This window comes from Zonotrichia leucophrys, chromosome 3 (genome assembly GCF_028769735.1).
Source record: "Zonotrichia leucophrys gambelii isolate GWCS_2022_RI chromosome 3, RI_Zleu_2.0, whole genome shotgun sequence".
Taxonomy (NCBI): Eukaryota; Metazoa; Chordata; class Aves; order Passeriformes; family Passerellidae; genus Zonotrichia; species Zonotrichia leucophrys.
In genome coordinates, this window is record NC_088172.1 from 45,421,382 (window position 1) to 45,447,921 (window position 26,540).

General features: G+C 40.6%; 1 protein-coding gene across 8 annotated transcripts in view; it reads left to right on the plus strand.

Annotated features, from left to right (window-relative positions):
• The window catches only part of NCOA7 (nuclear receptor coactivator 7), an 82,701-nt gene extending 57,097 nt beyond the window's left edge, over window positions 1–25,604 (plus strand). For 6 of the 8 annotated variants that reach the window (XM_064707994.1, XM_064707990.1, XM_064707995.1 and 3 more), the window contains 13 exons: window positions 1,529–1,608; window positions 2,392–2,499; window positions 3,280–3,378; window positions 4,447–4,572; window positions 6,767–6,951; window positions 8,350–9,413; window positions 10,822–10,990; window positions 17,310–17,457; window positions 20,615–20,743; window positions 20,871–21,023; window positions 21,523–21,618; window positions 22,250–22,323; window positions 23,286–25,604. In XM_064707994.1, coding sequence (XP_064564064.1) covers window positions 1,529–1,608; window positions 2,392–2,499; window positions 3,280–3,378; window positions 4,447–4,572; window positions 6,767–6,951; window positions 8,350–9,413; window positions 10,822–10,990; window positions 17,310–17,457; window positions 20,615–20,743; window positions 20,871–21,023; window positions 21,523–21,618; window positions 22,250–22,323; window positions 23,286–23,421 — 2,567 coding nt within the window. In that variant the 3' untranslated portion in view covers window positions 23,422–25,604. The remainder of the gene's footprint in view (window positions 1–1,528; window positions 1,609–2,391; window positions 2,500–3,279; window positions 3,379–4,446; window positions 4,573–6,766; window positions 6,952–8,349; window positions 9,414–10,821; window positions 10,991–17,309; window positions 17,458–20,614; window positions 20,744–20,870; window positions 21,024–21,522; window positions 21,619–22,249; window positions 22,324–23,285) is intronic. The other 2 variants (XM_064707997.1, XM_064707996.1) reach the window with 2 other exon arrangements.
• Window positions 25,605–26,540: the final 936 nt, after the last annotated feature.

Below are 26,540 nucleotides of genomic sequence, written 5' to 3' on the forward strand. Positions count from 1 at the left end.
CAGTCTCTGAGGTGAAGTGTCTGAGATCATTGAGTGATGCTGTGTTTCAAAACGCTGTCAGGGAAAAGCCAGCATCATCCTGATCTTCCCGTTCCTCCCGCTGTCCTTCATGCCATGTACACCATAAGCATGTACTTAAACTCTTTGGTTTCTACACCAAAGAGGCTTCCTGCCTCTGTTGCCTTATTGTAGTGTCTCTAACCAGTGCACTTCTCATGATGCATCCCTGGCAGCTGGTGGGTGGGATATGCCAGCAGTAACACCTGGACGCATGTCCAGGTGCGAGTCTCTCCTGACAGAGGGAGCAGCCCCACACTGAGGCAGCCCCACAGCATTCATCTTGCTGTGGCCATGGGCCAGCAGAAGGCTCAGTCCTGCACCCTGGGCCCCTCCTTGTTTCTTGTGTACATTACAGTGTGGCAGGCGAGTCCTCGCCCTTCCTTTTACTATCGGCCTCTTGCTCCCTGGAAATAGCAAAGGTTGCAGCAAAGCCTGAATGCAAGTCTGAAGCCCTGTGCTGCCATTTCCAGTCCTTTCCTCCCTGATCTTCCAGAGCTGCTAGCTTGGACCACAGGAGGAGTTCACCCTGGACAGCGTGTCCCTGCTCCTGGTCCCGGCTGCTGGTTTTGCTGGGCCCAGCCTTGCCTGGTCTTCTTGGCTCTCCCCGCTTCTTCCAGGCTGCAGCATTCTGCCGGAGGCAGTGGGAGCTTTCTGAGGGCTTGGGGGCAGTGAGGCAAGGAGAGCCATGAATTGCATCCTGGCACCCCATCCCCACTCCTGGAGCTGGGGCTGCATGCTGCCCTCGCTCCCCCCAGGTACGTGGGGCTGGGCTCTGGGTTTGGAGGGGAGCCCGCTGGGGCTGGGGCTGGCTGGGTAGCTCCATCCTCCCTAAGCCTCGGCTTTACTCACCCACTGCTGTCGTAGGAACTGGAAATCTCTGCCCTGCTCTGGTGCTCACAGCTCACGAGTGCCTTTTGGGTCCTGCAAGGGTTTGGGTTCTGCTACTGTAGTGGGTTCTGTGTGTTGCAGCTGATAGAAAAGCTCTTCTGCACAAACTTTCTGCTTTCTCAGGCTTGGCTGTATACATGCATGTTTTGCAGGACTCTTGGCACACTTTTACCTTCAGAGATTAATGTAGTGTTTAAACATATTGTACTTGTGAAGTGGTGACTAAGCAGTATTTGTTGTGGTTGTACCAAGGCAGTAGATATGAGTATATTCACCTGATGGTACAAAGTACTTGTATCCAGAGCTGAACTGTGTAGGAATCACCAAGAAACCATAGGAGCAGTTATGTATTGCTGTGGTATCATATATACATTACATCTGCAGAGTTCTTGAATGATTACTAAACCTGCTGTACTCGATGAAGTTTTCTTGCCTTACAATTAAATCTTAAGGCCTAATAGGTATTTTAATGTGTCCTATTGTTCTTCACAGCTGCAGCTGGCACATAATGTAGATTTCTTTCAAAACATGCTGAAAGGTAAACATCTTGACAGTCACTTGAATTTTTTTTTCTCCTTAGATGACAATCAAAACAAAAGCAATGAAAAGAAAGAGAAGAAGATGGTTTCTCAGAAGCCCCATGGTACCATAGAATATATAGTAAGTGCTGGTGTGTGGTATGTTCATGCCTGCCTTTTGAAAGTGGAGTTTTTGAGGTTGAGAGGGGGGCAGCAGCACAAAACTGTGAGCACTAATTCCTTCTCAGTTTGCACTTATCTCAGTAGGGATTGCTTCTACTGATACCATTCAAATACCACCGTAATGGGGAGAGCTAGGGTCACATCCTGAATCTCTGCTCAACCCAGGATCTCTGCCTCTTGCAGCTGCCAGTTCCAATTTTACTTCTGCATTATGGCTGTCTAATAGAGCAGTGGTTTTGTTATTCTGAAAAATACTCCCATTCTGCAGTGTTGCTTAAGTCACCCAGCAGTTGACCTGTGCTGGATGAGATCTGTTCCTCTAAGCTGGAGCAGGGCAGCAGTGTGCTGGCTCTGCTCTGTGTGTGAGCCCTCAGGTCTCTCAGTGCATTCCCCTCTACCACACAGAGCCTCTGTGGGAGGTGGTGTCCCAGCTGGGAGCTGCACAAATGCTGACCTGCTGTGGCTGCTGGAGGTGTAGTGAACTTTGCATGTAAATACAGATGTGCTGCTTTAAAGCTTTAAGAGAAAAGGAGAGGGACATCCGTAACGCCTCTACATTTTTTCTACTGTATATTGTGAAAGAATATTTCTGTCTTTTTTTTTTTTTTGATACTGTCTTATCACCTAAGCTATTAAATAGATGTCTGTCAAGTCTATCCCAGCAAACAGTCTGCTAAATGGGTTTAGTTCATGTGTGGTGCTGTGTTCAATATGGTATCTTAGTCACCAACTCTTTCTTCAGGCTGGAAATCAGGACACCATAAACAGCATAGCATTAAAGTTCAACGTCACTCCAAACAAGCTGGTGGAGCTCAACAAGCTTTTCACACAGACAATTGTGCCAGGCCAGGTAAATCTTTTATTTATTTGGGGTTTTTTTTAATATCTGAAACATAACCATTTGCTATGTATTTAGAAGTTTTTTACTACTTACATGTATATTTTAGGTACTTGGATACAAGGATAATGGATGCTAATTTAAAGCTCTCCCTTAAAGGGAAACTCAGTAGATTATTTCTTGGAATTGGTGTGATGGGAAATCTTTGTAATTGCCATATCTGACTTATTTATGTACTGTCACTATAGCCTAAAGATGACTCTGAAGCTCAAGAAGATAATACAGCTGTTGTGAAGGAGTCGGATTGTTGGGAAGTCTGGATAAATGCAATCTATAATGCATTAAAGAATTAGAGAGAGACAGAAATTGAAATGCCTTTGTGCCATTATGTTGGTTATGAGTCAGTCTCCTGTAAGATGAGAAATAAATGAAGCGAGACTTTTTAGGAGAGTCCTAAATCCTGAAATTTCTGGGACTGGAAATGCAAGTGTGGAGAATAACACTTGGTTCATAAACAGCAGGTCTCTACTTCTGCTTCACAGCCATGCAGAGGTTGAAGTGTCTTGATTTGCAGATAGGAAAACTGAGGCACAGAGAGATGGTGTAACTTGCCTAAGAATACCCAGCAGATAAAAGCTGGAATAAGGAAATTAGTTTAAATTTTTCTGAATGTTTTTAAGGTGTACATTGCAGATATGAGTGATCAGTATTGTTTTGTCTTTCTAATATAACATAGTTAATAACCTTTTAAAGCTTTTGCCTCACTGTTTTGAAATGCCTGTTTGTATTTAGATTCTCTTTGTGCCAGATACAAGTGCTGGGAGGCTGTCTTCTAGTCCTGGTGCTCCTGTTTCTCCTTCATCATCAGATGCTGAATATGATAAACTCCCTGTAAGTCAGACATGCTTCACTGGTCTTAAACTCTCAAAACATTTTCTGATTCTGAAGCTGAGAATCAAAGCTGTGTTTTTTGAGTTTACAGGCATTGTGTGTAGTGTCTTGCATTAAATTAGTTTGCTGTACTACAAAATTTACCATTGCCTTAAAAATACTCCATATTAAGGGAATTCTGCTTGTGGAAAGCCATTGCAGGTTCAGTTGGGCCCTAAGTCTATCAAACCTACTAAAAATAGTGTAGTACACAATCTTTAAAGAATAGAAAGCTAAATATGAAAAATTATTTAGTTATATAATTATTTTATGTGTGTCTGTAGTCCAGATCCTTGATCCTGCACTGGCATCCTTGAACAGGGAGGCTGTTGGTTTAGTCTGAGCAGTCAGTTTCTTTCTAGTTAATCTGTGATGGTACCCATATACAGACTTGTCTTTAGACAAGACTGCTGGATTTAATCTTTGTAAAAGGTCTTGGCATAGCTGATCTTTCATTTTCTTTAGAAGGCTGATTGGCCATGATGATTTTTAGATCGTACCTTTAGGCAGTTTAGCTGCCTTCAACATCTTTAACATCTGCTGAGATGAAAATAATTAGTCATAGATGAAAGTAATTAATCATTTCAAATACATCACTAATCAAAAGTGGAGAGAAGCTTGGAGTGAATAACTGTGTTTAACCTTACCCCCCTGTGCCATCTGCATGGGGAATCACACCAGTGCTCTGTGAGCAGAGGCTTCAGTGTAGATGATGTGTCAGGGCAGGCCCTCTCCCTACTGAGATGTGTAATTGAATTTTGGTGAGTTGACCTGCCTTGATGTTTTTTAATTTCTTGCCTGTTATTTGTATGGAGTTTCTTGTAAGGTTACAAAGGTGGGTTTGTTGTTTTTTTTTTTCAATACAGGACACTATAGGAAGTGTACATATATACCTACATACATGACCATTGCTTTTCTTCCTTATGCAAACAGAAAATAATTGTTTGAACCTGGCCTTTTAGTTTTTAAAAACCTAGAAGTATATGATTCTGGTCCTGTTGCTCTGCACTGAACTTTTTCTTTTCTAAGGATGCTGATTTGGCAAGAAAGGCTTTCAAACCAGTGGAGAGAGTCCTTTCCTCTACTTCAGAAGAGGATGAGCCTGTGGTTGTCAAATTTTTAAAAATGAATTGTCGTTACTTCACAGATGGTAAGGTAGGTGGAACCTGATTTTTGGGCATTGTTTGAGATTATCTTTGGATAAGTGAGAGATGAATACTGGGGGAGTCAAATCTGCTTAATGTTTTTAAAGAATGTAAAAGTGATGTTGGCTTTATCTATTACTGTTGCGTTTGTTGGTACTGTGATAATATGCTGTATAATTTTCTTCTTTTGCTTGTGTGTTGCTAGATACACAGAGAGAACTGCACTTCAGAGTTAAGACATGTCTGGATTAGTTGTCCAGTTCCATCAAATTGAGCAACAGCTTTATAAAATGAGTACATGCCAGTCTATTTCATTTATGACATGAAGATAAATTTTAACTGTTTCCAGAGCAGCGTTTCCAAATATGTTTATGTTGCTTCTGCCTTTGCTAATGAATGTTGTGCAAGCCTAATAAAAGAATGAATATTGCATTATACAATCTTTTCTTTTTGTTTCTTGTAACATGGGCCAGGACCGTAATCCTAAATTACAGCAAGTGTTTTAGAAGCACAGAGCTTGGGTAGTATTTTAGCCCTTTTATCAAGGTTGCAAGACACTTCCTGAACTGCCTACTTTGACATATCTGTCCCTCTTGACTCTGGTTTCAGTTAGCTGTCTGCATGTTTGGGTTTTCAAGTTCTCTGGAATTTATAACACTGGAGATGCTAATCACTGTAGTTGCAACATTTTTTTTTCCCTTAGTCCTGACTTTTGTAAGATGGATGTGTTTATACCTAGGGTTTCTGGCTTCTTTTGCATTGAGTGGATGTAGACTGTATTTATCAACTCTGCAGTTTTACAGTCTGCATTTTGTAGAATGTAATAGAGGACTACCTGATGTCTGGCATGTAAATTAGGGCAGTACTGTCACTTGCTATGTGATGCTTGTTAGATGCAGGGGATACAGATTGCCAATTACAGATTTATGGCTGCAGGATGAAAAAAGTAATTTTCAGCCAGAGCAATCAAAAATGAGATGGCTTCTTTGCCAGTTTAGCTGAAATCCCTTGTTGCCTGGCTTCCTGCAGTGGCTGGGTGGGAAGTACATCCTGCTGATGTATTCTGTCGTGACTTCTGGGAGAAGCCTCTGCACTTGTTTTCATTCTGTCATCCAAACACAAACCAAGCTTGAGGAGCGAGTCATACAGGAGAAGTGAATGGGAATACAAATAGACTTTGCTTTATAAAGGAGCAGGCATTCATGTGTTCATTTGCCAGTGCCAAGCCATCAGCTTGATATCTTAACCGCTTTAAAAAAGGCCCCACAAACCAAGCTTGTGGTCTTTTGCCTGTGTATTTATGAGCCTTCCTTGGCTTGCCTTGCAGATGACCTCATGTAATTAATAGTACCTGCAGTGTGGGCCATTCCAGTTGATCTCTGTCTCTCATTTGTCAGATGTCATGATTTACAAACAGATTCTGAGTTAGTCTGATGAATTTTGTACTTCATCTGGAGGAGAGGGTGCAGAAGCGAGACAGTGGCAGTCTTCTTTTTAAACCTTGGAAGATGGTCAGTTGCTTTGGATTGATGCTGAGTAATGGCTGGTGCAGCAGCATTTTATCAAATCCATTGCTAGAGCACATTTTGAAAAATTAAATGAGTCCTCTGCAGCTGTGCAGAATATGCTTGGACTAATCATAGGAGCTGTTTCTAGGTTGGGAAGAAGCTGTCTCCTATCAGATCCCTGTATGGAGAAGCTTTTTGCAGGTACCTCTGGGAAAGCAGATCAAGGAGACCTCTGATGTTAGCTTGGCATAGTAACCTGGATGTTTCCATGAGTAAAGCTGCATGCAAGTGTGTTGGTTGCGTGTAAATTCATGAATCAAATGAAAGTAGCTGCATCCAGAATAAAATGGTATGTCGTTTTTTTTTTAAAATAAATCCACTAATCTGTTTGATTTGAGATGGATTAACAATCACATTTTTAACTTGTAGCAGTCAGCACTGAAAGCTGAATAGTTCATGTGTTCTTCCTTATCAGCCAGGAACTTGGATGTTACTAAGAATTTTTTTTTCTCTCCTTATAATGTCTGACTTGATGCAAAGTATTGGAAAGCAAAGTATTTTGCTAGCAAACACTACACGGCACAATATAAAGAAGCAGGGAAATGGTTTTGCTTTTGAGGATAGTAGCCTAAAATCCAGCACCCAGTGATAAGTGCATTACATGTGATGTGCTGACTCTTACTTCTCCTGTTTTAGGGCGTCGTTGGAGGAGTCATGATAGTAACTCCAAACAATATCATGTTTGACCCACATAAGTCTGATCCTCTGGTGATTGAGAATGGCTGTGAGGAGTATGGGCTCATCTGCCCCATGGAGGAGGTTGTCTCCATAGCTCTCTACAATGACATCTCTCACATGAAGATTAAAGATGCATTGCCATCGTAAGGAGTGTTCTTCCCTGAACTTACATTTGCAGATTTTCAGTAAGGGTCATGGAAAAGGGCTGGGGAATGGGGGAATGGAGGGGAAGAGTTTCAGTGCAACAGTGCTGGCTAAGGAATGATTCACTTGTGTTGTTCTTCAGAACAACAACTCTCTCTTTAGAACACTGAAGTGGCATTAAACACAAATGGGTGACAAACATGAGAACCCAAGTGCAAAGACTCCTTTGCAGTAATTAATAAAAGCATTTGTAATATGCCACACTTGGGCTCTGTCACTGACCTGTCTCTAGGGCCCTTTCAGTGGATCTTTCAGTGAAGAGGTTTAGATTTTGACCATTAGTGTGTTACCAGGACTGTTCTCAGAGGACTATTTGAAACTTTTGAAGGTAACACCACCATAGCTACCATCTTCAGTATTTACAGAAACACCAGACTGTGGAATACTTCTATCTCAGAACCAGAAATGCATTGATAGTTATAATCTATAATACATTATAGACTTTCTAGGGTGGGCTGCTTTCATTTATGCACAAACAAGGCACTTCTTATCTATTTGTTCTAAGCAGGATTTTGTTCTTACAGGCAATACCTGTTTGAACAGTGAAATTCATTGAATTTCCCATTTCAAGAAAAACTTTCCAGATACTTGGTACACTCATTTCTGGAATGTTTAATAACTTCTTAGTAATTTTTAAGCAATAAGGATCTTGCTTTCTAATTCTCCTCAGAGTTTTAGCAGTAACCAAGAGCGAAGTTTTATGCTCATACGTTTATTCGGAATTTTTCATTTTGAAATATTTTATGATTGTCCTGCTTTAAAAAGAAATGTTTAGGGAAGCCTGCATTCAAACAGTATGTTTGAATAATGGAGACAAATAGAAGAAAGCTAATAACTGTGTTGCCTGTTACTGTTTTGCAGTAAACATGTTCAAACAGGATACAGCTTATCTCCGATTTTTTTCTTCTCAAAAATACATTGTACTGACAGGGAAGCATAGATGGTTGTAGATGTTGACTCATTGTCAGGTGTGGGAAATTACAATATTAACAGGATTTGAATTAAATTCCAGCAGCTAAATACATGTCCTGTGTTTTTTTGTTATGGACCTTCTGATGACTTGCGCATTCTTATTACATGTGTTACATTTCTTCATCCACATGGCATATTCTGCCAAGTGCTTTACTCATTTTATTTTGGTATTACACTTTCAGCATTTTTCTCCATTGTCTTTAAAGTTGCTTATTTCCAGTACTGTATGCTTATTTTGGAGAAAGTTATTTTTCAGTGCGTTTCATGGTTTAAGTTATTTTGATGTTTAGTTTTTATTTTCATTTTTTTTTCCATTTCCATTTTGCTTTTAACATCGTATGTACATCCATCATTTCCCCTGACAGTGACATACCAAAGGATCTTTGTCCTCTGTACAGGCCAGGAGAATGGGAAGACCTGTCCTCTGAGAAAGATATCAATCCTTTCAGCAAATTCAAATCCCTTAGCAAGGAAAAGAGGCAGCAGAGTGGGGATGCATCTGTTGCTCTGGGTGCCAAACAGATAAAGCCTTCAGATAAGGAAAAGTCTGCTGATTTTGAAGTTCTTCAGTCATCGGAGAGTACGGGCTCAATCAAATCAAAGTCTCTGGAGTGTCCCAACAACATCACTGCCACTGACCATTTGGAAAAGTTTGATGCAGATGCATGTACCAAGGACCCTTCCAGGGGGAAAAATGCTTCAGATACCAAAACCAAAGAAAAATCCCTTCTAGGAGAAGAAGATGAGTTCACTGACCTGGAAAAGACATCATCTTGTATGGACAGAGGGTTGGACAGGAAAATCTCAGTAATGGAAGGCTTGCTGGCTGACCCCAGGGACTTGGGGAGAACTAAGCAGCAGGTAACCAAACCTACTACAGAAGTCCAGGAGCACTTGACAGTTGATTCCTTGGAAAAAAAGGACAGTGTTGAACCTAAAGCTGACTTAGACTTAGAGCTGTGTGAAAAGCAAGATGTTATTCCAGAAGTAAACAAATGTGTCAGTACCCCGACAGGTAAGGTGGAGACTGAATTGGACACTAAGAAAGAGCTAGAGAAAGATAAACTTATTGAATTTTACCTCAATAAAGATGGAAATGGGTCTCAGTCATCTGAAGACTTACACAAGGCTGAAATCCAGAAAGGTGAAAACAATAAAGCAATTGGCATAGACCTTACACTTAGCTGTTCAAAGTCCCAAGCTAATGAAGTCCATACAGTTAAAAGTATGGGGCTTGGTTCCTGCTGTGTTGAAAGGAAAGGACCTTCATTAGAAATCAGCTCAGCAGCAGCAGAGGAAAAGGATCTGAAAGAGTCTGTGGACTCTTCATTAGTACCAGCTGTAGACAAGACCTGTCAAGAAACACAGTTAGACAATCAATCAGAAATCAGACTGTGGCTGCTGCAGAAAATTCAAGTGCCAATTGAAGGTAGGTCTCTGGTTATCCTTGTTTCCTCTGAGACTTGGACAGCATTATGATGGTAACCTTTGATTTGACAGCCTTCTCTAAATTTCTTCTTTCTGTAATACCTGGTCTCTTTTTTACTCCTTGTGTATTTCAGTTTTATATAACCCGCTATTTTCAAATTCTCAAAGCTTGTTGTTTGATAAGTAGCTTGTGTGCTCTCTCCACATTCAGTGATCACTGCTTATACAATCTGTGCTTGTGTTTGCTGGCTTTAAGAAGAATAGTGAAATGTCATCTAGTTTCAGTATTGGCAGGGACACTTCATGGCCTAGGAATTGTCACTCTGTATTGGTAACCACTGTTGGCTTATTCAAGTCTGTCAGTTTTGTTTCTGATAGTATCCAAGGTAGTAGAGCATTGCTGTGAAGGGGGGCACTGAAGTATTCTTGACAATATTTGCATGTGTCTGGTGTCTCTCATGCTATGGAAACCCTTAAAAAAGTGATAAATAGGATACATGTATAGTCCTACTGAGTAATTAGTTTTCTCCTGATTGATCATTGCATTATCAGAAATAATTCAGGCTGTTCCAGGAGAGCAGATACCAGAATGCAATCTCTGTTCAGAGCATCTGCACACATATTAACCATTTCTATGGCAGCCCAGTGCCTCTGAGCAGTAGTCTGTCCTGGAGCGTTGATGCCTCTCCCTGGGTAATTCAATGAACCAGTGGACATACCCTTGAGTCACATGAGGTGGGGGAGATGACTAAAGTGGAAGTCTCTATTTTAAGAATAGTTGTTCTTAAAATGATTTTTTTCTTTTTTTTCATAAGGGTTTCTGCTGGTGGTATTTGGCTGTATGTGTACTGCTAAAACAAAGAAGGCAGCTTCAGTGTGACTGAAGCTGTACTTAATTAAGCAAACTTTTTTTTTTGTCACACTAGCAATTTAAGGAGCCTGAACTGCTTCTAGGCTTGGCCTTGTCTTGTGCAGATAAAAGGTGCTTGTATGGCTCTGTGACCGACAGAGTTGAGAAACTGATTGAGCTTTTTGTGTGCGTGCGTGTGTGCATGCAGGATTGCCCTTCAGCCTGGATAGGTTTTCTGGACCCTGACATGTCCCCTTTGCCTGCCTGGTGTTGCAGGCAGCACTCAGCCTGGTCATCTTACCCATTTCTTTACAAGGCTGTTCTGTAACAGCTGTACAGCTGAGGGGCAGACAGGCTGTGACAAAATGGAATAAATGGCCTCAGTTTAAAATGAATGTGGTTTTACTAAACCAGCCATGCTGTTGAAGTCAGGTGTAATTCTGTGTATGGTGCCTCTGAGTGTTCCTTTGCACCAGATTGTTAATCTTTGTCAGTGTTTTATCAGCTGCAGCATTTGTACTTTCATGTAAGCAGACTGTTTGTTTTGTGTCTTCTTCAGATATGCTTCCTTCAAAAGAGGAGAAGAGCAAGACTCCTCCAATGTTTCTGTGCATTAAAGTAGGCAAGCCCATGAGAAAGTCCTTTGTGTCTCAGAGCACAACCATGTCTCAGCAGTACAGTAAAAAGATAAAGCAACCTGAGTACTGGTTTGCTGTTCCTCGGGAAAGGTAAGCTGCACTCCTGTCAGCACAGAAATGTCTGTCTGTTACTTTTTAAATGTGAAGTGCTTTCTAGAGCTGAATCTTACATTACCTACATGGTCCAAGTTGTGAAATGGAGCAAGGATGCTGAAGGGTGCCATCATTTCATTGCGTGCCAGTGGCATAAAGCAATGTTTCTTGCTAATATGGCTCTCAGTGGGAATGAAAAAGGCCTCAGGTGCCACTGGAAGATGGAAAGCGGGATATATGTGCAGCTAACATATGAAAAGAACTGGGAGATGATCAGGGTTTCTGCTGTAGTCTAGGAAATGGGGGAAAGGGAGCAGTGGCTGGAGAGGCGTGGAATCTGTGGAATCTACTGAGGTGTCACTGCTAAAAAAAATAAGTATTTCACATGAGCAAAGGGAATCATGTGGGAAAAGGGAGACACTCCTAACTAAATAGGTGTGAGGATTTCTGTCTTTTGTCCCATTAAAAATAGTCCCTTTGCAGTAAAATTGAGGAACACAAATGTTTTCCTATAGGTAAGTATTAATGCATAAATAGTACTCTAGAAAAAACAAACCAACTAACTAGAGAAGTGGAGGTCTATGATCTTCGACATAAATCACCCAAGAATTTTCACAGGCTGTGAAGAATCAAATGTGATTCTTTTGTTGACAGAAGGCAACTAGAGCAATTCTTTGGTCTGTTGAACCAAAATCAGTGATTCTGGTAAATTAGATGCCAGGAAGGAGGAATCTGAACTTGTGATCCATCTCAGAGATGTCTCTTTCAGATGCAGTCAATTTTTTTGAAATAATTTTTACTTGAAAATTGTAATTCCAAATGTGTATCATGTGTGTTGATTTAAGTGTTTATATTTTTTGTGGTTGGAAAAGGAGAGTTTTGATTGTCTGTAGTAGTGTGGAAGTTGCTGTCTTGGAACTCTTCCTGGAGGAGAGGGAGAGTTTAATCCAGCTGGAGTGTGGTCCTTGGGAGAGTAGCTGGATGGCTTTTGGTGTGCTTGCTATCTGTGGATCCCAGTCCTTGGCTTCTCAGGGATTGCAAAAGGGTGGGTTCAGAAAATTCTGGGTTGAAGTTTGAGTAATTACTTCAGGGAGCTGGAGTGATGAGTTGGAGTGATGCTGTAATACAGCACAAGGTCAGTTAGTGCTTTGGGGATAGTGCAGCTAACAGTGAATAAAGCTGCTGAGCTGCCTGAAATCGTCTGTAATCACTGCTGTGTGTAACAGGTAAATCTGTCAAGCTTCTAACCACAGACTTGGAAAACAGCTTTGCTGCTTGTCCTTTTATGAGCAGAAACTTTCTGAATGGGGAGCAGACCTAATCCGTTTATAAACTGAAGTGTTGACAACTGGTTTGTACTTCAGTTTTTATAATGAGAAAAAAGTAACTTCTGCAGTGAGCTGCTGCAGCAGCACCTGGCTGTGCTGGCTGACATACCAGATCTTTGATGTCAGGGCTGCCATTTGGATGTTGATCAAAAGTAGTGCTGAATGGTGGGTTGTAAGTTTGAGTCTTTTTAGTGCTATTCATGCTTGTTTTAACACCCCAGATTTGCATGACAGATCAAGTAGAACTTGGAGCAGAAATTAATTGTGAGACCCACACCTTTGTGTTAATGCCAGGCATGTCTGTGCCTCTGGAACAAGATGGTGTTTTCTCCAAGCTCTTGGATTATTTCCCAAAGCAAAACGCAACACTTCCTACCTTCTGGGAATATTCTTGAATCAGTATTGTGTAGAATATAAACCTAAGTGTTGCATCTTGGGAGTGCCATGAACAGTAGGTTGTTTGGGATAGCTTTGCCATGTATTTTGGACAAAATAGGAGATAGTGAACTAAGTCTAAAACTACTTGAAATGCAGTTTGTATTCATGTGTGAAAATATCAAGAATAACACTCATCTTGTTGGCCACAAGGCAGCCATAAATAAAACACTTTCTCCCGTCTAGTCACAGTAGCTTGTGCAGCATCTTAATGTTTTGTAGTAATTAAAAAAAAAAACAAAAACAAAGCAAAATCAAAAAAAAAAGTCCAAATTTGGAGTGAAATTGTGAAAAAATTGGTCTGTATGCCTATATTTAGTGTAAGTTAAATCTTCCTCTGATTTGCTTTTAGTTACATTTTTTCCATGGTCATAGTGTTTGCTGTCAAAGCAGCTTCTGTCATCAGTTGTGAAAATGGCTCCAACTTCAGCCTGGTCCCACAGCTCCCAGCAGAGCTGCTCTTCCATGTGCCAGCTCCAGCTACTTCCTGGGCCCAGTATTTTTATATTTATTTTTTTGTTGGAAGCCTCTGGAAACTTTATGAATACAGAAAGAAGACTTTTATTTAGGCTGATATTCTTTATAAAGGCACTAAATCTTCTGTCTCATTTGCTGTAGGTGCTCTCTCTCCTTGCGTGGCTTCCCAGGCACCAAGTGTGTCCCGGCACACGTCGGCCCATGGCCAGCACGCTGTGGCTGAGTGAATCAGTGACTGCAGCTCTGCTTTGTGCTGCCTGCTTGGTCACAGCACGGCTCACCTCAGCATGCACAGGGGATGCTGGGCATCTTGAGTTGCCTTATATACAGATTACTCAGCCTAGGGCAGCTTCTGGCCACGTTCGGCTGAGCAGAGGGGCACCCACGCTTTTGGAACACAAATAGAGATTGACTGTTTTGCTGGGAAGTTTTGCAATGGGTATAGCTTACAGTTTTAGAGGGTAAGTCTGTGTGTGCTCTTACTATGTGGATTTATGTTTAAGTGGTGTGTGGTTTCCTACCCTAGTGAATTTTGAATAGCAGTAGCTCAGTAATTAGGTCACACATTTCCTGAAGACCTTTTACAAGAAAATGCCTTGCACAGAGACCCAGATAGTAATGCAGAATTTCTTTGCTTGTAAGTAATAGCATTGACTAGTTCCTCATTCAAGAAATAAATTGTTTAATTTTCCAGTGTAAATTCTGCAAACATGTTTGTTTTATGAATGTATAATTTGCACTGAAGTTGATATAAAAAACACTTGCACTGGGATCGTGCTGCTGAGAGGGCATCCACTTTTTTGCTAGATGTAGAATCCTTTTAAATTAGCCTTTTATAAGGAGAATACTGCTAGACTCCTGATAAAAAGATATCAAACTGTACAGAGGAAATTTATGAAAACCTGTTTATATCTATAGTTTAATGTCTTATAATGAGGACTCACAGAAGTCTCTATAAGCTCATAAAAGCATATGAGGGCTTACAAAACTCAGTGCTCAAGATTTGGGAAGAATCATCATTTTGTCAAGCACATTTATAACAAAGTTGTAGAATACTTCTGGATTATTGTCTTTCTCTGGGTCAGAAGCAGTGGCTGGACTTAGAGCCTTTTGAATATTTTCTTTCTGGAGTTACTAACTTCAGGTTTCTATAGTAGTCTCTTTCTAAGTACTTTGTTTTATTGATGTCTCTTTTAGTGCATGATACACGCATAAGCATGTGATCACCAAAACAGCGATTGAGTTCTAGGATAAATTTTTTCACAGCTGTCTAGTTGACTGTAAGAAAGTTCCTCAAGAAGTGGCTTTTCAATTTTAAAATTGGATCAAGTGTTTTAAATTTGGTGGCTTGGAAATACCACTGTAGCATAATGTTAGGATTTTATTAGCAGAGCATCCCTTTTCAGAATGACATCACCTCTGTAATCACCTCTTTCTATTTTATGCTGCTGCTTTTTAAATCTGGACTGTCTGGATTTATCAACTGTCCATTGCAGAGGAAAACTTAGTTATGTACTACTTAAATAAACTGAGCATATACAAGTCCATGGGGCCTGACAGGAAACGTTCTGAGTATATTGAGGAAGTTGGTTGATGTTATTACAAAGCTGCTTTCTATCATCTTTTGAAAGGTTGTGTTGAGGGGGAGTGTTCCTTAATAATTGGAAAGACAAATGCTGCAACCATTGTCAGAAAACTCAAGGAAGTATCTGTGGGAGCACAGGGCAGTCAGCTTCATCTCAGTCCCTGGGAAGGAAGTCCTTACAGACACCATTTCCAAGCACACAGAGGGAAAGAAGTGATCAGGATCAGCTGTCATATATTTACCAAGGGCAAATTGCTTTTCTACTGAACAAGTAACTTTTCTGTTTGAGATTGCTAGCTCCTTGAGCAAGGAGAGAGCAAGGGATTGATACCATCATGTTACTAAGGCTTTCAACACAATCTTCCATAGTATCCTTGTAGCCAAAGTGGAAAGATAGGACCTGGACAGGCAGGTTACAGGTGGTTGTAAAATTGACTGGACCATTGGGCTCAAAGGTAGTTGGTCTGAGTGGCAATGAAGTACAAGTGGTATTCTTGGGGACTGATACTGCTTAATGCCTTCAGTGGTGACATGGATGTTGAGACAGAACACACCTCTGTGATTTTAGGAAATGACACAAAATTTGGAGAGTGCTCATAATTGGAGGGCAGGGCTGCTATTCAGAGAGGCCTCTACACAACAGGCTGACAGAAATGTCAGGAAGTTCAGAAAAGGCAAATGGAATAGTTGTGCACCTGGGATGGAGCAGTTGCTGCAGCAGTAGGTGGGGAAAGGCAGCCTGGGGAGTAGCTCTGCTGAAAAAGAGCTGGGGAAGTTAAGAGCAAGCTCAACATGTCAGTGGTGTGTCCTTGCAGTAACAAAGGCTTCACTTCTTGCTGACTCAAGTAAGAAAGTACAGCCAAACAATTTATGTAGTCATTAATCCCCTCTTCCTTTTAGGCACTTGGTTAAAAAATGGAGGGGAGGGGACAAGAAACAGAAAATGTTGGATGGGGCCATACTCTTCTCAGATCATGTGTTGCATGCTTCAGAGAAAATGGTGATGAGATAAAAGAAAAAAAACCCCAGAAGACATGGAGAACTTGTAGAATCATTGTTGGAGATTTTCCAACTCAAATAGACAAGAATTTGCAACCTCCTCTAAACTGGAAGTTAGCTCTGCTATAAGCAGGAGCTGGCCTAGATGATTTCCAGAGATGGCTTAAAACATAAATACATTCTGTGATTCTGAGATATGAATGTGCTGCTCTCCTTCATCCACCTGCATAAATGTGCTTTCAAATGGTTCTTACCCAGACAGCAGAAACCACTACTTTTATTGTCCTTTCTTAGGGATTTGTAGGAATTAAGTAGCTGGCTTTCCAGAGTAGAACTACTGCATATAAAATGCACAGTGCTCAAGTCAGTTGTCTCTTTCAATTAAAGCTCAAATTAATTAGCAAAGAGCTAATCAGACTGCTTTTTCTGAAACCTCTGTGAGCAATGCTATTTTTTTCCTTTTTCATTATTTCCATGATGAAGCAAAGTAAATTCTTTATTCTTTTTGTAGACTTATTTGAAAAAGTCTGGAATTATACTAGTGACCCTAACAAATTGTAATAGTGCTGAAAGAGTATTTTAAGATTACTTGTGCATACATATAAATACAAGTTACTTGAAATATGGTGGTGGGGGGGAAATGTCTATTTCTAAAAGGTTTTTCCTGTTTTCTGTTGATCTAAGAGTTGCTGGATGTAACTTCCTAGTGAAAAGCTGAAGGAAGATCCGATATCATAAGCACTTACTATCTTTCTATCTGCCCTCTTTGCTGTGGGTCTGGTTTTTTTTGTTGGCAAGTCAGCTTCTTGTATAGTGGATTCATTGTTGTATTCCTGTTTGAAATTGCATGTGATCATTTTAACTTAATACATAAATTCCTTCTTCAGAAATTGTTTTGTGGTTTGTTATGGAAGTTGTCAAGGAATATCTTTTTAAAAACAGTGGGTGAGAGCTGACTACTTTTATGGAAGAGCATGTGCTGCTGGTACTATATCATTAGCAAAGCTGTCAGTAACAGCTTATTTTCATAATGCTAAGAGAATGAACATTGTTTTGTGGCTAGCCTCTATAACTTTTAAATGGCAGCTAAAACTGTAGTGTAGATTTCACTGGTGATCTCATTGCTGGTTTCATGCTGGAAGTCAAACTAAATGGGTAAGTGAACTTTAATGACTATGACCTAATATCAATCAATTTGACTTCTTAGTATGAATTGTGTGGGACTGGACAAGCCATATTGCTCTACCATGATTCTCTGGCTTAGCATATAGCAAAGGGAGGAGGAAAATACAAGCAGAGAAACCTTGAAGTGGTTCAGGCTGCCAGGTGGTGGGAGCTGTTGCCTTGTGTGGTATGGGAGGGTGGAGGTACATGGATATCCTGTTTGTGTAGTTGTCCCTGCTTTGGCATTGGGCAAAACCTCTGTGCTACGTGACAGTGTTGGGTTCATGGACTACTAAACAATGGTTGTCTCCTCCTCTTCTCTTCACAGAGTGGATCACTTGTACACGTTTTTTGTTCAGTGGTCACCAGAAATATATGGGAAAGATGCCAAGGAACAAGGTTTTGTTGTGGTGGAAAAGGAGGAGCTTGACATGATTGACAACTTCTTTAGTGAGCCCACTACTAAAAGCTGGGAGGTGAGTGCCTTCTGCCTTTGCCTGAAGCGTGTGCGTATCAAGTGTGCATCCTCTAAGAATCTCAGCAGTTGTTCTTTTGAGGATTTTATGGTGTTTCCTTAAGGCTTCTATCTGTCTCACAAATGTATTCATATTCCTTCAGTCTTCATTTCCTCTCTCCCTAGAAAGAGCAGGTAAACACCTGGGAGCTCTCTGGTGTGCAACCAGCAGAAGTTGTGTAAATATTCTGACCATGTGATATTAGTCTTTTGCAAAGCTATACAGGCATATGTGGTCAGCATTGCTAAATTCCCAATGTATTTCCTAATGTATTTATATGCTACAAATAAATGCTTCAAAATGTATATATGCATGTAAACATCAACCCAGGCTCCTGTGTGCTGGTTGAAATGGATTAGTGTGTGGTGATAGGCCAGACCCTTGCTTCTAGGGTATACACAGCAGTTCTGTTTGAATATTGGGTGTAAGTGGGGTGAGTTTATCATTGGACTTTGGCTTTTTCATGTGTGGTCTTCTGCAATCTGTTTTAACCACTTGGCATGCCTATGCTTGTTATCTCCTCCTTCTGCATACAAAGCCTAGTTTCTAAGGGAAATAAGCTTACACACAGTTTTAAAAGTCATATTTCTCAATGCTCAAACACTTTCTGTGCTAAGAATATGGGATAAATGAAACAGACACATACATTCCAAAGTGGGAAATATCTTGAAGGTGATTAAATAAGTTATCTGATGATTCATCCTAAACATAAATTTGTTTTCTTTAAATTCTACTACCCTCTTTTTTGTTTGTTTGAGCATTTTGATCTTCACAGTATGTTCTGTTGAAAAATGGAGCTTGGAAGTGGGTCCTGTCATTTTAAATGTAGCAACCTCTATTCCCAAGGAACTAATATTTTTACAGTTTTGTAGCTTCTCAATGTTAGTGCTTTTTGAGCTGAAATAAAAACCTGTCTTCCTTGTTTTGTGTAGAGCTGAGTGCAGTCATACATTGCTCTAGATTTTACTGTTCAGTTATTTGCATGCCATTTTCATAAAACCACAGTGAAGGAGAGTCAGTGATCTAAAGACAGATGTAGGAGAGATCTGGCCACACTGGGAGCATGTCTCTCATTGTTCTTTTTAGATATTTATTGAAAGGAAGAAAAGCTGGAAACTGCTTTAAAGGTGTGCCTTTTTATTTGTAATATATTCCAGCTTCACCATTTAAAGTAGGTTTGCCAGGAAATCTCTATTGAATGAAGTCCAAATTTGGGCATGATGACTGTGAAATGATGAGAGTGAAAGTTTCACTCTCCCTTGCGGGGAAACAGAAACTCTAATTGTAGAAGAGCATATAAGCAGTTTTATCACAGCATGCCATGGCCAGTAGCTGTCTGTCACTCTTGGGGCTGAGAACTCTTGCCATAGAGCAAGGGAAGAGTAGTGGGTACTGAAAATAAACTGCTAGATGATGAAACAGAGACAAATGCCTTTGAATATTCGAATTGTTTACTGTGCCAGACCAGACCAGGAGGAACCTTTTGTAGAGGTATGTTGCATTATTTCCCATTTGAACAGTGTGGATCTGATGATGGAACTTCTGTCCTGGTAATAAATGTGCTCTGTACTCAGGTGAGGGGCATTTCCACCTCAGGTGGCTTCCTTTCTCAGCCCCATAAAATCTTTGAAATACTTTGTAGATCCAGTTTCTGTAGTGGTCAGTTCTTTTCATCCATTTCTGCCTTTGTGTGGTCTGTAAATACCTGATCTTGCAGATGCCTCTTTCTGCAGTTGTTGACTGAAGTTCATTCACATATTCAGTTCAGAGACTGAATAAATGTGTATGCAGAGAAGAGGGGGGCTTGTCTGTCTCTGGACCCAGTTTGCAATTTACAGTTGTGTTAATAGATTTTCTCTGGTTCCCTAAGTGACTTGAGTTGTATTTTGCTACAGATACCTCTTGGTTGATTTGCTGTTGTCTGGTACTTTTCCCCCACTCCTGGAGCAGGGGAGACTATTCCTAAAAGAAAGTCCTCAAAAGGGAAGTTGTGTACTTTTGATTTAATGTCTAAAAGGTGTTAATTAAAAAATATACAGTCATGTTCTGGGAGATGTGGAGCAAAGGCAAACCAGTCTGAAGATGAAAAAAAAAAAGAACGATACAAGTAGAAAGATTGGTTTTTCTGAGCAGTTTGTTGTGGGTAGAATTTTTTTTTTTTTAATTACCCTAATTTTGCAGTGCAAACCTTAGAGCTCTTGCTGTCATGGGCAGGAGTACCTGTGACTGCTCAGGTGTGCAGGGACACATGGCAGTGTTTGTTCTGCAGGCTGGATTTTGCCTTGTGATTTGCCTTCCTCTCTTTTCCTGACGGTGCACTGGAGTGCCAGAGCCCATGTGCCCTGCTCAGCTCCAGGCATCTGTGGGACAGCATGGACTGGACATGAGTGCATGCAGAAGATGTGTAGCTCTCTTCCCACTGGGGATGCCCAGTGTTACTGAGGGTATTAGGGCTGTGAGAGCGCCTCACCAGCCCTGGTCCTCATGCAAAACTTGTGTGCTTTGATGTGTGGTTAAATCCACACCTGGAATCAGTCTATTGTATTTGTCTTCTCGCCTGAGGGCCAGGTGTGTGTAGGACCTCCAGGCATCTCTTCCCAGTAGTCTTGACTGTTGACAGCTTCTACAAGTTCCAGCAGTGATCGTGAAGGCGTGGAGGAATTATGCAAAACTTGATCTGTGTGTAACATGAAAGCCATTTGGAAGCCTTATTGGCAGCGAGGTGCATAGCAGAGCACAGTGGGCTCTGCAGCTGCATCCTGAAATTCCTGCTCCCAGATAAGACCACTGTGGTGATACACTCACAGAAGGAAAAAACAGTTTAAGGTTTCCTGTTTGTGCTGTAGCTAGGCCTTGTTGCTTCCCCTTCTCTTTCTCATCAGCTCCATTTCAGAGCTTTTGCTGTTGCTTGCTATGTCCCATGGTGGCACTGAGGCCCAGCTAAAGATTTTCCCCATTTGCTTAAGGGTACCTTGTGCTTGGTAAAATTATCCCATATGGTGTTTTTTCTCCAAACAGTGTGACAGCTGAGGAGTAAGTTTTAGATGAATTGGCTTCAACAGAGGATTGATGGTGTAAGAGCTATGCTTTAGGTTGGACACTTGTTCTCTTGCCACAGATCATTACTGTAGAAGAAGCTAAACGACGAAAGAGCGTTTGCAGTTACTATGAAGAAGAAGAAGATGACGATACCTTGCCTATCCTAAAGCATCACAGCGCTCTTCTGGAGAACATGCACATAGAGCAGGTATGGCTGAAAGCCCTCAGGTTTCCTTCTGAGATGTGGTGCTGCCTCTGTCGAGTGCGAGGAAGAGGCTGGGGCACTGCCTGTGCTGCTTGTGTAACCATTTCCCTCATTGCCTGCCCCTGCCCAGCTGGCCCGGCGTCTGCCCGCGCGGGTGCAGGGCTACCCGTGGCGCCTGGCGTACAGCACGCTGGAGCACGGCACCAGCCTCAAGACTCTGTACCGCAAATCGGCCGCTCTCGACAGCCCCGTTCTCCTCGTCATCAAGGATATGGACAACCAGGTCAGGAGCGCTTCTTCAGGGGTGGGGCACAAAGGGCAGCACTTTGTAAAGTGATCAGTATGAAATGCTAGTCATACTGTGAAGTCATGTCATACCAGAATGAGACATTGGTGTATTCTTTTATATTTTCTACTGCCTAAACTAGAGTTACCAGAGGAAAGAACTTCAGCACTAGTAAAAGTTTTAGCATTGCAGTGCGTGCAGTAGTGCCTTTAGGTATCACAGTTAAGGAGCTGTCACAAGCAATGCCTCTCTGGAGGTCTCATTCTTCAGTAGCTGCTAGTCAGCAATGCTGCTGCCATGGTTATCATCTGGCTTTTAACTTGCAGGATACGGAAGATGTAGAGGAATACTTGCACATCTGATACGCTTCACTAGTTGGTTCTTCTAACATGAAAATAGCTTGGTTGTTATTAGAAAGCATTTTGACATCTTTGGGGGTTTTTCTCTTGAATTCTGCACTTTCCCTTAAAGTCGTATAATCATTTTATTCTGGCAGATATTTGGAGCGTATGCTACTCATCCCTTCAGGTTTAGTGACCATTACTATGGCACTGGTGAAACATTCCTCTACACTTTCAGTCCACATTTCAAGGTAAGTGAGTGTCCACTTTCTGAAATAAGATTTTTGGGTTCCACTTCAGAAACATGTATGAGATTTTTAGTGTAGAAGAGGTGCCAGATGTTGATGAATGAAGTTAATCATTCATTGCTTCAATGCAATACTTCAAGCAAAAGTGTCTGTAATTATCTGCAGAGAGGACAGTCTGTAAGTGTGAGGAGAGAGTTTTAAATGAGTTGAAGGGTGAAGCAGGAAGGACTTAAAGAGTGTCGAAGACTCACCTTAGAAGGCAATGATATCAAGAACAGGATATAATGTCATGCATTCTTAGGATCACAGTGACCACAAAAAAGAGAAATAAGAGTGCTACTGAAATACCCCTTGATGCTCATAGCTTATGTACTTTTTCCATATTGAACACATTATTCCTTTTTAACAGGGTACCACTTGATTTAGAGAGGGAAGCAGCATTTAAAATAAGGATTAGGATGCTTTGTTCATAGTTTTAAATATGTATTGATCTTTACTTTCTACCTTACCTTTTCCTCTTTCAAGAAAAAGATAAAAGATGACCAAGCCTCTTAGCTGCTAAGAGTAGGTACCCAGTAGTTTGAGATTGCAAGAATCCTCAGTCCAAATATGTTCATGTTTTTTCCCCTCCCAGGTATTTAAATGGAGTGGAGAAAACACTTACTTCATCAATGGAGACACTACCTCTCTGGAGCTTGGAGGTGGAGGGTGAGTGAGTGTTTGGTTTTCAAATCATATTGCCAACTTTCTTTTTTTTTAATTTTAAATGGAAATAGGGACAGTGGTAGGTGCAAGAAAAACTTTGCAGTAAAGTGGCTGAACTTAATTTTAGTAAGCTGTTTAGCAGAGATACCTCAGCAATCTAATTTCAGTTACAGACTGAAACCAATTTTGTTTGCTTAGAGTGACTGATGCTAGGCAAGTAGGGTTTGTTGCAGAGTTGGGGTTGTTTTTAGCCAGGAAAAAAAGCAGATGTTTTGGGTAGATACATCACTCATTGCTGAAGCGGTTTGTCACTGGAAGATAATCCGTAATGGCAATTTTGCCATCAGTTTCTAGGGTTTATCAAGCGGTCCTTACTAAGCTGTTGTTTTTCTGTTGATGCACAGAGCAAGGATACAGACAGGGCATAATCAGTTCATGAGTTTCAAAGGTCAGTAGGTATAAAGTCAAGGGCTAAGACTACTACAACCAACTAAAGCTTACTTGGAGCTTACACTATGGCACAGCTGGGCATGGTTTGCATCGGGAGTGGATAACCAGGAGATGCTCTGCCCACATCCATGCAGCCAGGGAAGGAACCCCGAGGTCTGCCCACATCCAAGCAGCCAGGGAAGGAACCCTGAGGTCTGCCCACATCCAAGCAGCCAGGGAAGGGACCCCAAGGCCTGTGCCCTGGTATAGCCACAGCTGGCAGTGTGAGCAGCCGGGTGTAGCCCAGGGCTGTGGGCACTCGCAGGGTCCTGCGCGCTGCCCTGCTCACTGCTGCGAACAAAAGCAAGGGAACAGCACCATGAGCTTCTTGGAGAGTGCTTTGCCGGTACTGAGCTCTTCACATTTGGCCTCAGGGTCACCTAGATCCCTCTGTATCACTTCTTTGATTGCTTATACAGCTTCCAGTGCTTTTACTCTTCCATCTAACACCAAATCTGTTCTGTATTTCCCTTTAGTGGCCGCTTTGGTTTATGGTTAGATGCAGATTTGTATCATGGGCGAAGCAACTCCTGCAGCACCTTCAATAATGACATCTTAACTAAGAAAGAAGATTTCATAATACAAGATGTAGAAGTATGGACATTTGAGTGAAACACTGACTGCCTTAAGGACTGGATCCATTAGGCACTTAAAGCTATCCAGAAGGTGCAGGCTGCCTCACAATGTTACACGCTTTTTCCTCAAATTTGTACCAGAGCATGACTACGCAAAAAATCCAACCAAACAACTCAAGAATGAAAGAATTGGTTTTGAGAGGCAGTAAGAGACAGAACAGTGAGAGATCACTCTGAAGTGTTTTTTACTTCCTCTTCAGCACTCTTCCATTGAAGATGCAATGCTTAGGAAAATGTTCATGATGTATAAGTTGAAAACTTCTTATGTAACTGTGAAAAAGATCCTGTGGAAGAACTTTAACTGTCTAGTACATTCCATGTGTATTTATGTTCAACATGCAAATGCTGACCAAAAATAAAAGGTTACTTTACCAAAATCTACAGTATAATGTTTGCCATGGAAAAGAATCAGAAATAGGTGTACACAGCACTTAAGGGAACATGTTTTTTAAAATTATTTTATTTATTGTTACTGTATAGTAGATTTTTTTTGTAAATGTGTTAGCTATGAGTTTTTTGTTCAATGTTTCAAATCTTATTTTGATAATTACTGTTGAGGTGGGTTTCTTATGCATTGGCATTTATTCTGAATCAATTTATTTGATTTCTGAAGTTAATTTTTATATTTTTATTTTGTAAATGAGATTAGGTTTTCATTATACCCTAATTAGAGGGTTTGTTTTCCTGGCAGAAACACTTGAGTGCATAATTCTGTTTCATTTTCTTTTCCTGAAATGAGGGAGAAGGTGGATAGTGCTTCTTCTTAACTCTGCCGTCACATTCCTGTTAATAGATAACTGTTTTGGCAGTGTATGGAGACACTGGGCAAGTGCCCCCTGGTGTAGACTTTATCAGTTCAGCTGCAGTCCACAGAATTGGGATAGCATGCTCTGAGCACCTGCCTCAGTGTTATTTGACTGATTATGAAGGAGATTTCTAAGAGAACTGTTTTTCTGTATCACCACAAAATGGTTCAAAATAAGCCACCCACTGTGCTTTTACGAGCATTTCTCTACAAATTGAAGAATTTGTTAAGGAGAAAATACAATTGAGATTTAGAGAAGTTCTTTTCCTAACAGACCAGGTCACGTTAGTGTAAAACTTGTTTTCCTAATAATTATACATATAATTTTCTTTAAAAGAATACTTTAAGCAGCAGTCTGGTTTAGGATTTGACAGTCAACTAATTATTCCTGTTTGTTTTTAATGAAATTGTCAGATACTTCCCCCCCCCCACCGCCAAAGCTGAAAAGACTCTATATTACAAAATTTGTAAAATCTATTTTATGAATAAAATATATTACAAAAAACTATAAAACATTTGGTGAATGGGGAGAGTGTGAGAGAGGACTGGCAGTCTTCACTGTTTGCTACGGAATTCAGCATTGCCATTAAGCTGTGGTTTTATTTACACAATCCAGGCCTAACTAATATTAGGATGCTGTCCTGCCCTTAGACTTGAGTGTTCATTGCCCTGAGAAAGGCAGGTTTTAGAGACAGTAGTGTGCATTAAAGCAGAACAATCTAATGTTGGAATGTTACTAACTGAGTAATACAACTCAATTTAGTTACTGCTCTTTTATTTTTGAATAGATTAAATAATAATAAAAAAGCCAATTACTTTTCCTTCAAAGGCATTTCTAAATCTTAATCTTGCACAGAAGTTTCACAGTCTAATAAAACAATGCTATACACAGTAAGCCTGTAACACGCTGCACATGAGCTTTTCACACTTCCTTTCTTTGTGGTCCACTACAGCCATAAATAAAGTTCTTACTGGTAATGCTTTAAAATATTTTGGAAGTTGATAACAGCATAATGCTTTGAAGATACCCAGAAAATCTACCACACTGTTCTTTTAAATGATGGCAGAAGGCCACTTAATAGTTTCAAAAAACCCAACCAAACAAACACCCAACAAAAAATCCCCATAACAAACAAAATGAAACCAAGTTCAACATTTTGCATACATTTCACTCTTGCTACCTACAACTTACTCCATTATATTATCCTTGTCAAAGCATATCTAAATGCTGTGGTCTATATTCAAAACAGTGTTGTTCAATCAGAATTCTGTGACCCTTGAAACTATGAATATTGAATATATGTAATGCAGTGCTATCACAATATTTTCAATAAAGGAATTTATGCATTCAGAAACTTGTTACAGATGCTCTCTTTTATTCACAAACTTTAGAGTGTTTTAAAGATGAAAGGATGCAGCTTAAGTTATAGGTTATGCTGACAAATACCTGTGCCACCTCATAAAAAAGAGGATTTCAGCAATACTGTATTTTACAAACACAGATAAGGAGGTTGGAGATTTTGGTGGGGTTGGATTTGGGGCTTGGGTTTTTTGTGTGTGTAGTATGTTGAGTCCTTAAAGAGAGCTGTGTTTTGAATTCACCCTGAGACAGACTCTGACAAAGGGCTAAGAAATGCTAGTAAACAGCAGTTTACCTGGTAGTTCTTGCTTCTGCTCTCAGCCGCAGTGAATGACATGTGTCCCCTTATCTTTTTGACCATCCTCTTCCCAGAATTCAAAAGTCCCATGTGCATCATTTTTGTATGCACCCTTTTCATATTTCCAAAGTGCTCACATATATTTTTATGTCCAGCCAAGCAAAGCAAAGATGTCTTAAAAGTAGTTGGTTCTTGGGTTTTATTGGTTTTCATTGTATGTAACAGTGGCATTAAAAGAAAACAAACTACAATTACATGTGAAACGGAACAAGTGTGCTATCCATGAGCCTTGCTCTGAGTGAAATGGCAGTAACAACTTTCCTAAAGTAAAGGGAAAATTATGGTCACTAGTCATTTTTCTCTCAGAAAGAACAAGATCTTGTAGTTGCAACATGAAATACGTGTTCCTTCAGTGGTACTTGGGTACAGATTTTTGATTAAGGACTGTGTTCAAACACAGGCTCACAAATCAGGCTTGTCAGTACCCAGGTAATTGCAGATGTTTTATTTGGTGCTGGTTTAAGTGCAGGTTTTATGTTGGATGTTTTGCACTAAGGATGGCTTTAGAGCAAAGGAAAGTCTAGTTACGTTTAGAACAATCCTCATTCGTAAACCCTAAAATTTGATTTGCCT